The following is a 14,216-nucleotide window of genomic DNA, read 5'->3' as shown; positions in this document are numbered from 1 at the left end:
GTTTGTCCGACAATGGAGGGACATGACGGCGAAAAAAAACGCCGATCCAGGTGGAAAAAGGGTCCCAGCGTTCTCGCACACCTTGCTCTTCTAGTTGGTCAAACTTCACGAGTTGTTTTCCGCAATCGCGGTCAAAAAAACAAAACAAGCCGGCCTCCTGTCTGCGGCACTGTCTGCAGTCACCTACAGTTTGGGAGGGGTGCAGCAGAGTGTCTGCGTAGGGGGTGGGGACGGCTTTTTGTTCACTGCGACACCTACACAGACGACCTAGTTTCGAAGTATAAATCAGCCTTAACCCCTCAGGGCAGGACTCAGCTATTCACCTAAAGGACCCTTGTTTGAGGACAACAACGTCCATATTCTGGCCACAGAAGAATGATTGTTTGAGAGAGGGGTTAAGGAAGCCATCTTTATTAACCTGTAAAAAGCAACACCTAACAGAGGAGCTGGTCATATACAATCTGTCACCTACTTACAAAGCAATTTTTAGGAACATTACCCAGAGGATTCACCTCTCACCTGTCTTCATCTGAGGCGTGTGACCGGAACAACTCTGACGATTGTTTGTTTACTTCAATGAGTTAACAACCCATCAGAACCCCCTAACCACCTATAACAACCCTCTATGACCTCCTTGGCCAATCCAGTGGGCGGGATCAAAGCCACCTTTTGTTCCCTCTAATTCTTTGTTACACCTACAGTATATTAATCTCAGTCCTCTTTACCACTAGTTAGAAATGAAGGAGGTCTGGATGAGTGGCAGACGTCTTCTACAACACTTCAGTTACCTAAACAAAACTTTTTAAGCTTCCATATGAGGATTCCATTAAACATGTTCTACAGAGTTAGACAGTAGCAACAACTTCTAACGTTTTGTTTCCACTGAGGCCAAGATAGAGCCCTGTAGAACTTTAAGCACTGCTTTGTCATCAACAGAGTCCTGTTTCTATTCTGCTCTAATCTGATCTGAATTTATTTGCTTGGTTTTGGAAAGTGTGATAAAATAGTGATTCATTTAAGTGCCAATACTCCATTAGAGGCCAGTTCCAACCCCTCCAATCTCTCCTCCTCTGTCCTCCCTCTCTTGTTCCTCCCTCTGTCTGCACGGGCTCCATATCCGATCGATTTCTGCACTTGGCTCCCCCCCCTCTCCGACGTTTCAAACCCCTTTTTTGTCACTATTCACACACGCTCATTTTCATTCCTTCCTTCACCACCTTGCTTCTCTTTGACCTCTTCTTGAACCTCTCACATCCCTGCTTCCAACTCTTGCTTCCTTCACGCCATTCGTTTCTCTCTCCGCTTTAACACCTTATTGCTCCCTTCGCTCTGACCTTTCATCCTAACTGCCTTACTCCTTCTCTTCCCTTGCCATTCCTTCTTTCCCTTCTTCCCTCCGTCCCCTTTCTTATCTTTCATTCCCATTTGCTCTCTTCTATTCAAATATTCCCTCCTTGCTCCTCAGCCATTCATTCTACCCTCCATTGTCCTTTTCGTTCTTTTCTCCACACTCTCATATTCCTCTTTGACCAAGCTCTTCTTCCTCTACATCCTCTTCTTTGTCTTGTGAGGCCCATAAGTATTTTTTTTTTATTTCTAATTTCTTGATGTCTCATATATAAACACCATTTTGGTTGTATTTTTGTTTTTTCTTATTGTCATCTTCATTGTTCTCCCAAAATGTCTCCTTTTTCTCCATCTCTACTCTTTTATTTTCTATGATTTTCTTTTTTTTTTTTCGTTTTGTTTGTGTGTTTTCTTTTCTTTCTTCTTCTCATTAACTTGCCCATGCATGCAGCAGCCTGATTGTAGGGACCAATCAGATCCAGACGAGAAAGATGAAACTAACGAGATCAGCCAAACTGTCAGCAACCAGACAGAAAATCAGGAAGCCAGCCAGACGGAACAGGAGGAGAAGGAGATGGATCATCCTACGGTAAGCTCAATCATGAACAACACCACTGAACCAAACTCCTACTGGAGGCCCTGTGCGTTCGCCTTAGCGCTTCTCTCGGCTGAAAGCCAACAGCATTCATTAACCAGCTGCAACCGGAGCCTTTTACTGCCAAGATATCTCCTAAGAAAAATAACTTCTGCTGCTCTTATACCACCTTTAACTAAACAAAGAGACAGCCAATGTATAAATAAAATAGACCCCTTTTACATCATGGGATACGTAGATATTTGGCACACAGATAGGCATTCTAAATTGTGCTTGATTTGGCAAAGATTTATATTTCCATTTTTTATTAGGCAGGAATGGATTGGTCATGTTGTATTTGTTTCTCTATTTCTTTGCTCAGAGTACGTTCCGCCTCATTTATATCTTTTTTGTTGCTTTTTTCACTTTGTTTGCAGCAGAAAGCATTTTTTTAACAGATGTCAAAGTTATTTTTGCTGTCTGCTAGCAGTGAGCTGGTGCTCTCTGGTAGGAGGATGGAGGAAATAGATCAAGTCCAGGGGAAGGTTAAAAAAGGACATTAATGGTACAGTGGTTTGTCGATAGGTTGCACTAAGTCAGCAGCTTATGAGCCGTGGGAGGGTGCATTAGTTTAGCTGTAGGTGTAGAAGACCTATGGCAGAGCATGGATTTAAAGTATTTTATGTTCCTTTACCAAAAAGGTCAGTTTTTGTATTATTTTCCTGCAAATCATCTCCTCCATCATTCCATCTTTAGTTGTTTCCACATGTTTACTCATTTGGTTCCTTTGGGTTTTAGTAGCTTTTTCTCATTTCCTTTTCTCTCCAGCCTGCACAGGTCTCTGACCTCGGGGAGCAGATGTCCCTAGAAAAGGAGTCAGCTGGAGAAGCCCAGGAGGAGCTGCACAAAGAGAGACAGAACCACAGAGAAGTCAGTCTCAGACTTTCACAGGTAGGTTTGAAAAAGGAATATAACCAATAAAATGCTGTCAGTTTACTTTAAAGTATTGACATACTCATTTTAAAACCTGATCTCGATTTCACTGGGTTTCGTTTGATGTTCTTTTGTTTTTTTTTTAATCAGTGAGTTTACATTTCCAAGTTTCACCTCAGAAACAGTTTAACAGTTTTCAAAGCAGAACCAAATTTGGCTCCTGTGCTGTTTTTGGTTCATCTCGGTAGATACAGTGTTTGGCAAAATTGTTGGACATTTTTACAACTACAATATTTAATGTATTTTACATGATTTTATGTTAAAGAATAAAGTGCAAAATTGAAGGAAATTATACGTTTTTTTTATTTAAAGTTATAATTTAGACCATGTCTCTTCCAGTTTCGCTTATCTAAGGACTCAACATTTAGCCTATTTTTCTTTGCTAATTCTAAACACTCAGTGTGATTAGACAGAGAGACAATAATACACATAAAAAGTAAGTTTGTTATAAGAAAAAATGTAGAATAGTTAAAAATATATTAATCATTTTTGAAGATTATGTTAATCAACCAATTTAAAACATCAAACTTAACATGAAAGGTAATGTAGTGGTGATTGTTTGTCAAACCAAACATCATATAAAGTTCCAATAAGCCACTATTTAGGCACTGGGGTCACGTTTTCTTGACGTAGGCAAAAGAAGTTGAAGAATAGGATTTATTTCCTATATTTTGCACATTACAGAGTTCAAACATTCCCTTGCACTGACACCTCTCTTGCACTGGTAAAAACCCATAGGCCCCGAACCCAAATGCCTGCTGGTCCTTACCAGGCTCCTACATTTATAGAAAATGGACCGTCCACATTTCTTCCTGTTAAAACAAATAAAAACAAAAAATTCAACAATGAACCTATGAATAAAGTCTGTAAATAATACAAAAAAATTTTAGTTTAGGAATTGACACAATTGAAATGGATAAAGAAATAAAAAATAAATAGCTCCAACAAGTAAAATAAAGCACTTTTCAGCCTTGAACCTCCTCTGACTGTTTATGCCCCCCCCCCTCTCTCAGCTCCAGGAGGAGCACCAGAAGGCTCTGCTCCGACGGGACTTCCAGCTTCAGAGCCTGGGCCTCCAGGCTCGGCTTCAGCAGAAGCTGTGGAGTCAGGAGAGGAATCTGCTGGTTCAGGAGTCCCAGCACCTGAAACAGGCCCTGCTGCTGCTCAGCCTGAAACTCCGCTGCTTCCTCAAACAGTGGAGGCTGGGCTGCCAGAAGGATGCAGAGGGGAAAGATGTTTTGGAGGTGAAAAGAAAAAAGATAAAAAACGTTTCAGTTAGTACATGTCACATTTCTCTGTTCTTAATTGTTCTCACTCTATGATTCAGGAATGATTGCTTTATTTTTTTTTTTTAAACAGAGAAAAATTGTAATAACATATCAGAATAATTTAAGAATTAAATGTTTGATTTATGTAAATTAATTTTGGAAGAACATGTAGTATGTAATTAATTATATTTGATTGGAGATTGAGATTAATAGTAAACAGCTATTGCTGCACATTGACTCTTTAGATGAACAGTCTGAAGGAGTTGTATCTGCTGCTGGAGGAGGAGAGCCTGCCAAGCCCCACGAATGCAGCAGATAAGAGAGCCTCTGCAGACGAGCAGCCGCTCAGCCCCACAATAAAGGCAAGCAGAGCTGCATGCACACAGACACAGCTGCTCGGATGAACAGAAATCATTTTTGGACATCCTATGGAAGCAGTTTGTGAAATCCTGTCCAGTAACTGCTGCACCTGCACTCTTACATAAACACTTACCAGAGATGTCTGTGTTGCAGTCGAGTGCAGTGAGCAACACTTTGGCAGACCTAAAGGTTGCTCTGCAGGACCTGAGTGCAGAGTTGAGACAAGAGAGACAAGGCTCCCAGGAACTCACTCAGCAGTTTGCAAAGGCCAAAGCGTCGTGGGAGGTGGAGAGGACCGAACTAAAGAGCCTCATCACGCAGGTAAAAAAAGCTGCTGCAGAAAACCAAACACTTCACTACAGTTAATAACATCCTGCAGCACAATGTTGTTGCAACAAAAAAAGATGGAGAGTAACATTTTTTAACATATTTAAATTGCTCATGTTCAAGAGGGCTTCACAAACCACATTTTAAGTTTGCCGCATAACTAATTAACCTTTGAAACATGTATGAGTATGTACAACCCCTACCAAACAGTCACAGACTTATTGATTTTTTTTATTTCAGGTGAAACTGAAATATAGACTAAGTAAAGAAACAAAAGAGAAACAACTTTCCTATTGAAAGTACTTTAACCAGTTTTACCAAATCCCCAAAATAAACTATAGAATTAAATATTATGAGATTTCCCATTGAGCTCTGGGATCCACTTCTAGGGTTTCCATCTGTCAGGTGGATCATTTGTCTATAAAACCTTTAATACTTTCAGTTTTCCCAGCCTCTGTAAAGGCTTTTGTTTCCTCCCCCTCTTTATTGTCTTTGTCTCTCCTTCAGTCTCATAACAGCAGCTGAAGCTGTAATAGTTTTAATTAACAGCTTCTAGGATAGAAAACACCCTGTGTGTAATAGAGCAGGAGAAGAATGGGAGATAAATTATAGCCCACAAGCCTGATCATTTTGGCCAATTAAGTCCGACCTAATTATATGAACCCATCACTTAGTTATATTTAAGGGATGTTTATTTTATATGGAATGACCCTTTGTGCAATTCTGCTTTTATTCATACGGTATTTTAAGCCAAAATGACACATGCAAGCATTAAAACCTGCATCATGCGTATCTAGTGTTACAAATGGCTTCACTTACATGTAAAATGCTTTCATTTACATCTGCTGGTTATTATAAAGCTGCTCGTATAGAAAGCCTATCATCACTTTGTAAATTCAAGATACTTCACTGGGAAAAAATAAGCTATCGATATCCATGAAGGCCCTACGGTTTGCCCACAGTAAAGGATTTTTCTCTGCATTATCCTGGTCCCTTAGCACACAAACCCAATAATGCTCTCAGAGGTGCACACTAACGCCGACCGCCATCATCAATCACAGCCGCCATCCAAACCATTCAGTCCGCATACGTTGGTACGACATCATTTGTCTTCTGATCTGATATGAAGAGACACCTCTAGTATTAATGATTTAATACAGATCATGATGTGTAAAGGTGTTAACTGCTTAAATACGTTTACATTTGAACAAAAGAAAGAAGTTCAGAAATCCTAGATAGATTTTAAAGCGTGACTTTTTAGAAAATCAAAAGTAATCTGTAAAGATGAGAGAGATTACAAATAGTTTAGCAGAGAGGTGCAGACTTGAACAGCCACTTTAACGGGCCTGTGTGTGTGGGTGTTACTCTGACCTACATGCCACATTTGGAAGTAATCTCGTCTGTGCCAACAATACAAACTGTAAAGTATGCCATCAATTTGCCACACTAAAGTATGTGAGTATGGGGGGGGTGTAGCAGCACAACAATAAACCGGCCGCATCAGTGCCAAGGCTCCCTGGCAACCCACAGCGGGTCCTCCAGCTGTTGCTTCACTGAACAAGTCAACTCAATTCCAAACACTGTCCTTCCTGTCAAAGTATCTGACAGGAAATTATCTTCACTGTCAGTGATGGGCAGTAGCGCCGCTACATGTAGCGAAGCTATTAGTTTAACTACATTTTCCAGTAGCTTGACCGTAGCGTCGCTGCTTTATTTATCAAGTAACTTTCCTGTAGCGACGTTATTGTTTTGATCCAGTAGCGACGTAGCGTCCACAAACGCTACAAAATCCAGGGCATAACTAAGAAATGAAACCAGGTTTTCTATTTCTAAACAACAATCAGCCACAAAACTACTGTAAAAAGCAGTTTCAGCTGACGCTCTTATAAGTGGCGTAGTAGCACAGGCACACTCCGTAGGGTTAAACAAGCGCACCCTTTCCGAGTCTGTCGTTCTATTGGCTGGAAAGGTTGCTAGGCAACGATCCAACTGCAGTCTGAGAGAGAGCAAAACAAATCCGCAAGCAGAGCCTACGGGTTTGCGAGCGTAACAGAGCGCGGTTTGTGCGCGAAGAGAAGGAGGCAAGCGAGAGGAGAAAATATCTGTGGAAGAAGCATTAAATCTAAGAGAAGAAACAAAGATTTGAGAAAGAAGAGAAAATATTTGAGAGAGAGCGCATGTTTGGAGTGTGAGCATTATAAGTTTTGAGAGCAAGAAGATGAAATTCTTTTCTCTAATTGAAGTTATATGCTCTTGCATTATGGCAGGATAATTCTCCCATATGTGCCACTAAGATACTCTAATTAGAGAGCTGTAGTGAAACTTCGATATTGTATTTTCATGGCCTAGTTTACCTGACAGGATAATAACATAAATCTGTTTTTAGGCTGTGCACAGATAAGATTTTTTATGGAGGAACAGCTCTACCGTATATAAAATAAATACATAAATAAATAAATGCTCAATAAATAAATAAATAAGCATTCAATTAATTGCCTCCAAAAATACAATGAATAAATATGTAGGTAGAAATAAAATTATACAGTGTATAATTAAATGTATATATATCTCTTAATTAGCTTCTTTATTTTTTCACCTTTTTGTAAACAGTTTCATTTGTTACTTGAATCGACTGTTTAATTGAGGTCTGAAGAAGTTTTCTCTGAGGGAGACCCTAAAGAAATAAGATGCCTTTTGTAGGGTTTTGTTTTCCCTAGAGATGTCCATTGAATGCAAACTCATAGCCATGTCTCCATGTGTAGAACACTACACAGTGCCGTTAATTTGGTTCTAATAACAGCAGATTGTTTACTAGTTTGTCTACTAGTAATAACTTTAGTTTTTATTTTAATATGCTGATCATAAAGCAATGTTAACACTGTGATATGTCATTGGCTGATCTTTAATAAATATTTTAACCAGTGCATCAGACTCATTTTGAAATGATATTAGGTTGGTACAACGTTAAGTAGCTTCTGATGTAGTTAAGCTACTTTTAACACATTAGTGTAACTTAGCTTGCTATAATTCTTTAGGTGGTAGCTTTGGTGTAGTGAAGCTTCATTTATTGTTGAGTAACTGATAGCTTAGCTCACTACACTGGACAAGTAGCTTGCCCAACACTGTTCACTGTCCATCTTGACAAACACATTTAGTCAGAGAAAGTACAAATGATCTCAGCAGCCCTGAATGCAAGCAGGACAAACGCATCTTTATTTTACTTTCATCCGCATGTGATGATGCTTTGGATTGTTTATTACTGGTTAATCAGTCATCCTTCCGCATTGTTACAGACACCTGCAACCTCTGTGACGACAAGCTGAGCAGCTGGGAGCTCTTACTGCTCATTCATCACATCTGTTGCTTTAACTTCAGTCATGAAGGAGGGGGGGGGACATCTGTTATATTAATTGGAAAATCATATGCAGGTTCAACATGGGCTGTTTGTTTGATGTGTGATATAAAACATGCAGCGTTGAGTTTTGACCGATACTGACCGCACTTTTAATAGCTTTTGGTGATGTTGAATGTTAGAAAAGGCTTGATCATTACCTTAAAGGGATAGTTTGGTATTTTTGACATGAATCTGTATGGCATCCCCATCACCAGTGGCATGCAATCACACTGACTTACCCCTGGCAGCGTCCTGTGAGCAGAGTTATCGTCCAGTTTTGGTCAAGCCGAAAGTAGTCCGGCAGGTTTTTAGAGCCAGCTAGGAGCTAGGCGGAGGGAGACATGCATCTGGCTGTTGTTGAGCTCGCTGTCTGAATGACGGCGCGCACTGATATGAACAGAGAGAAAATAGGACCAATTGATAACGACGTGTGACTTTTTCCACTACAACGTTTTTGGGATGCAAAAATATCGCTCTTTTTAACACATAATGTTTTGGGAAGAGAAACGTTTTATTTCGCTGGTCCTAAAAACCTGCCGGACTACTTTCGGCTTGACCAAAACTGGACGATAACTCTGCTCACAGGACGCTGCCAGGGGTAAGTCAGTGTGATTGCATGCCACTGGTGATGGGGATGTCATACAGATTCATGTCAAAAATACCGAACTATCCCTTTAACAGGGAATCATAGTCAACAACAAAACGTATGCCAATAACTGAGACATTTGTTATTATTATATTATATTATAGGTTACATGAGCTTACATATTTATAACTGAATAAAAATGGGGCTGCTCAGTTGGCAGTGGGTAGCACTTCTTCCTTCCAGCAAGAAGGTTCCAGGTTCGACTCTTTGTGCATGGAGTTTGCATGCACAGGTTCCTCCCACAGTCCAAAAACATGACTGTTAGATTAATTGGCTTCTCTAAAATCTGTGCGTGTATAAATTCTGAGTTTGTGCGTGAATGTTTGTCTCTGTGTTGCTCTGTGATGGACTGACGACCTGTCCAGGATGTACCCCGCCTGTAGACAGGGTTCCCGCGGGTCCTTAAAAAGTCTTAAAAGGCACTGAATTCTTCAAAATAAAACTAAGGCCTTAATTGGTATTAAAATTTCTTAAATCAGTCTTTCTAAATAAAACGTTAAAATTGTCATTTTGGGGTTTTTTTTTAATAAAAAAAATAAATAATGGCTCGCCATTATTAGTTCCGTCCCGATAGCGGAACCAATAAGAGCGTTGTTGCGGCCGGGACATTTGGGAGATGCACCATTAAATTTTTGAGTGGGAAATATGAGCAAGTTTACATGTAACGAAAATTGGCTATTCAGCCAAGAGTTTTCTCCATGGCTAAAACCAAGGAACGTACATGAGGCACAGTGTATTATGTGCAAGAAGGCACTCAAGCAAAATAGCTGCAAAAAAAACTTAGCACTGGTTATGTTGTGGCTTTAAAACTGATTTGTTTTGTTACCTGCTAAAACAAGGTTTGTGAATTAAGTTAAATAATTGTTAAAATATATCTGTCATTTGTGTATTTTTAGCTTTCTTCCTGTATGGGAAGCTTTTCAAAATTTGAAACATTAGTGCAGTGGTTTATGTTATAATAAACCTTTGGGTTAAGTTGTCGCAAGCAGGTTTTTCTTGTGTTTCTTGTGAATTTGGTCTTAAAGTTTTATTTCAAGTGGCATTAAAAAGTCTTGAATTTAACTTGCCTTATGCTGTAGGAACCCTGGTAGACGGCTGGAGATAGGCACCAGCACCCTACGCAACCCCAGCTGGGATAAAGCGTGATGTAAAATGGATGGATCTGTGAATAAAAATTATGAATTTGAAGAAACTTATGCAGGATAAGGTTTGCGCTTAGCTGCTGTTGTTAGCTCTGTAGGGGGATATAAGCGCTGTGGGATAGAAATGCTGAAGCAGACTGAATTGGGGTGCTGCAGAAATGTTTTCCCAGCCTGCTTCTTCCGGAGATTTTAAATTAGAGATTAACCAACACAGGTTGTTTAAGCCCCGTGTAGATTCCGTTTGTTTTGACACCAATTTAACCGATACTCGATATGTGCAGCTTATACTGCAACTACTGCAACCATGGTTACCTACAAGGAAACACACAACATATTCTCATTATGAGTGTGTATGAAATCGTACGAAAAGTTATGCACACTATTTCGTACGTTTTTGGACGTTTTTCCTCAAAAAACCACATCAGTGCGCATGCGCTGGCAGACAGAAAAAAAAAAACAGATCCGCGGACGGACGAAAAATGGGAAAAACAGTGCAATCATCACTTATTCATGTCTCGAACTACGTTGCTTGCTGTTTTATATCTTAGGGTTAGGGTCAGGGTTAGGGCTAATTGTAATTTATATTCTATATTTGTGAATGGTGCATCAGATGCGCATACGACGAAAAAAACGTCCAAAACGTACCAAATTACGGTGCATAACTTTTCGTACTATTTCACACGCACTCATAATGACAATAGGTTTAAACACATGCAGTCATCATTAAATTTCACAAAAAATGCCTTAACAGGGACGTTTATAGCAGATAAGTAGATTGAAGCTCAGTCAGCTACATATTGGATTATCAAGAACTTGAAAGAGAGAGGTTGAATATCAGGGCACCCCAAGAAAGTCCGGAAAGCCCCAGAAACAAAGAACCTAAACATTCAGACTAACTCCAAGCATTGATTATAGAACATATAGACATATAGAACAGACTGCCATCACTCAAGGATTTGGTCCAAAAGTGGATTTACAGCATGCCAGCACTGATGGCAGAGGTCTTGAAAAAGAAGCATCAACACTGTAAATATTGACCTTTAGCGTGAATTCAGAGTAAATCTCAATAAAAGCATTGGATACTCCATAAATGCTTTTTATTATTTTTTTAGTAAACCATAGAAACATCTGATAGAAACACCCTGGGGCAGCTTCTAAGTGAGAATGTCTAAAGCAGAATACCGCCAATATTATTCTAATCTGTTTTACCTTCATAAATGCAGATCTTTAAATTCATGAGATCGTGAGATGAATCTAAACATCTCTGATCCAGCAGTAAATACGCTCCATCTAGTGAAATAGCCTCCCTCTCACCACTGCTGCAGTAAACCACTTTGAGTTGTGAGGCTCGTTAGGGAGGGTTCGTCATTAATGAGAAATACAGTGTGGCCATAAGAGGCAGGAGTTTGGTTCAGGCCGTGTTTCGCTGTGATTGGCTGCCTGACAGTTTCATTAGTACCACATATAGACGCCAGACACAGGCACACGGAGAGGATTGATGGGTCTGGGAGGTCTGGCTGTATGCATGTGGGCGTTTGCGTTTTTTCGCGTTTGTCATGCCGACGTGCCGGTACTGTCAGCCGTGTGCATGGAGGGAGACAGACACTGGGGAGAAAATGTAAAACGGCTCATCAATATTTGAAGGGATTCCACCTACAGGATCTAGAATGGAGGGTGAAAAAAGGGATGATGGGGCTAAAAATGGAGGGTGAGAAACCGGCTGGGACAATTCAGAGTGGAACAGGGTTAAAAAGGCACATTATTGAGGAAGAAACGGAGGAGACATGTTAATATTCTGAGACTTCTTCCTTATGAATGAATCCCAGACAGTCATGAACGCGCTCTAATTTTTAGCAAGGCGTGTTTTACACAATATTTACCCAAATCAGGCACAAACGTTGGTATAGATAGTTACTGATTGCTAAAACTGCTCTTAGGATAATAAAAATGTGTTTTTATTATCCTAAAGAGGCTTTTTATTAGTTTGTTTTGTTCCTGCAAAGACGTTGACCTTTTATTGAGGATGATTATGTTTGATAACAAAACACAACTCTTCCTGGAGAACATTGTGAGTCATGATTCATTTTTCATTTTATTGCAATGTGTACAAATACTTTTGCATATAAAGATATAAACAAAAAAATAACTATTATAAGAGGAAATATATAGTAAGAATATAAAGCATTTGAGCATCAAGCTCAGTTCAAATGTGGAATCTCTGAAAATATTTCTGATATTTTTCTTCTAACTGGTATAGTCTTCCATGTGACCCTATTTTTCTTGTGGATTTCTTCCAGGTTTTCTTTATTTTGAATTCAGATTCTAAAATCATCCAATGTGCTGCACGAGAGATTTTAGGCAACACATCCAACATAAATCACTTTCAGCACTAAATGAATCAAACACTGGTGGAACTTAAGAAGCCATGTAAACCATTATTGATACAGCTATGAGCTTTTATGGCAATCCTTTCAACAATATAAAAATAAAAAGTAGATTTGAAGAGAAATTTTGCTCTGTTGAACTTCTGTAGCTTTGCTGCTAAGATGGATAGGAAGGAATGAAGACCTACAGTATGTGGCTACCACAGTCCAACTCCTCCTTCCTTAATATTGTCACTGCTTTTTAAACTTAACATTAAATCCACACATTAAATTTGATTCATTTAAAATATAATTCTAATTTTACAAGCTTTATTATACTGTAGTACATCATTACCCCGCCATATTAATGAGACACTCTCATTAACTACCTGTATATACTGGGTTTGATACTGTGTTTTGCATTTTTTTTTTTTTTTTATAGATTTTTTACAGGTATACAACAAAAACAAGACAATGATTAATGTCCTTTAGTGAATCCTTTAGCATTTGTCACAAAAATTTTTTTTAAAAAGCATTAGACAAACAATAAATAATATTATATAAAAACAATTTGTTAATTTACACTTTGGACATACTGAAAGTAAAAAAAAAAAAAAAAACACTTTATGGCGTTTCAACCAGTCAATTAGGAGTGTCCACACCTTTATTCATAACAAATGGAGTAAAGTAGAACAAAAAAAAGAGGGGGAGATAGGGGTTCTTTATGGCTTCAGTTGTTCTAAAATGGGTTTCCAAATTTTGTAATATTTTTGAGGACAGTTTATTACATCATATCTAATTTTTTCTATGTGCAAGATTCCTGGTGTTTTGCATTTTATCAACTTTTTGTAATGCATTTGATGTTTAGTTAGGCTTAGAATAAAACGTCAAATAAAAGTTCATTTTATCCAGATTGAACATCATTATCTTATATTTTGGTTTAAGACACAGAGCTGGTAGAGTTATGCTAAAATCTTCCAGTTATTAGGCGTTAGCCAACGTTTTACCCTGTTTTTGAATCTCTAATCAAAAGTACATTCCTTATTAAATAACTGTGGCTGAATTGACTTGTTTTTACTTTCCAGTTTGAGACAAAAATGGGCAAAACAACAGCAGCCATGACAGCAGCTGAAACCCTGGACCCTCTGGACCTGAAGGCGGCTCTTAAAAAGGAACGTGAGGAACACCAGCACCTCCTCGCCGAGTCGTACGCAGCCGTGATGGACTTAACCAAACAGGTAAAGTGACGTCCAAGCTTGAGTTTAGATAAAAACCCACAACTTTATCAACGCTGCAAACTATAAAGACGTAATGAACGCAGTTGCTAGGTCTGCAGACACGTTTAATCTGTGGCAGCATCATGCTGTATTTTATATTGGAATCAATCTAAGTTGCTGCATCTGTTTCTGGTGTTTTTTAATCTGATTTCTTCTGCTTTTGTCCGTCCTTCAACTGGTTCAGCTTCAGATCGGAGAAAGGAACTGGAGCAGAGAGAAGCTGCAGCTGCTGGAGAGGTTCAGCCAGGAGAGAGCTCAGTGGGAACAGAGACTGAGAGAGGCTAGCATGCAGCAGGAGAAGGTAAAACGGCGGGGCATTTCTATGTCCATGTCAAAGACTATTCTAGAAAATCTGGGGCAGATAGAGTCAGACACTCAGAGATATTGTAGATACAACAATTGTGTTGTTATTTTCCCTTATGTCAGGGTTTTAGAGCAAAGTAAAACCCAAGTCCATAAGATTTTACAGATGTAGAATTCACATTTCCTTCTGTTTCTGTGGACAGAGGCAGTAACTGCCCACGG

The 14,216-nt window shown here is 39.2% G+C and overlaps 1 protein-coding gene across 3 annotated transcripts in view; it reads left to right on the top strand.

Moving 5' to 3' along the window:
- soga1 (suppressor of glucose, autophagy associated 1) overlaps positions 1 to 14,216 on the top strand; it is a 114,893-nt gene that overhangs the window by 90,994 nt on the left and 9,683 nt on the right. Inside the window, exons 11-17 of one of the 3 annotated variants that reach the window (XM_038267543.1) lie at positions 1,802 to 1,936; positions 2,750 to 2,872; positions 3,928 to 4,158; positions 4,428 to 4,544; positions 4,696 to 4,863; positions 13,500 to 13,652; positions 13,876 to 13,992. In XM_038267543.1, the coding sequence (XP_038123471.1) occupies positions 1,802 to 1,936; positions 2,750 to 2,872; positions 3,928 to 4,158; positions 4,428 to 4,544; positions 4,696 to 4,863; positions 13,500 to 13,652; positions 13,876 to 13,992 (1,044 nt within the window). Of the gene's footprint in view, positions 1 to 1,798; positions 1,937 to 2,749; positions 2,873 to 3,927; positions 4,159 to 4,427; positions 4,545 to 4,695; positions 4,864 to 13,499; positions 13,653 to 13,875; positions 13,993 to 14,216 lie in introns of all 3 variants that reach the window. The other 2 variants (XM_038267542.1, XM_038267544.1) reach the window with 2 other exon arrangements.

Source organism: Cyprinodon tularosa, unplaced genomic scaffold (genome assembly GCF_016077235.1).
Source record: "Cyprinodon tularosa strain WSP-4 unplaced genomic scaffold, ASM1607723v1 ctg677, whole genome shotgun sequence".
NCBI classification, from domain to species: domain Eukaryota; kingdom Metazoa; phylum Chordata; class Actinopteri; order Cyprinodontiformes; family Cyprinodontidae; genus Cyprinodon; species Cyprinodon tularosa.
Note: the sequence above shows the minus strand (reverse complement) of the source record. Positions and strands in the feature narration are given on the sequence as shown.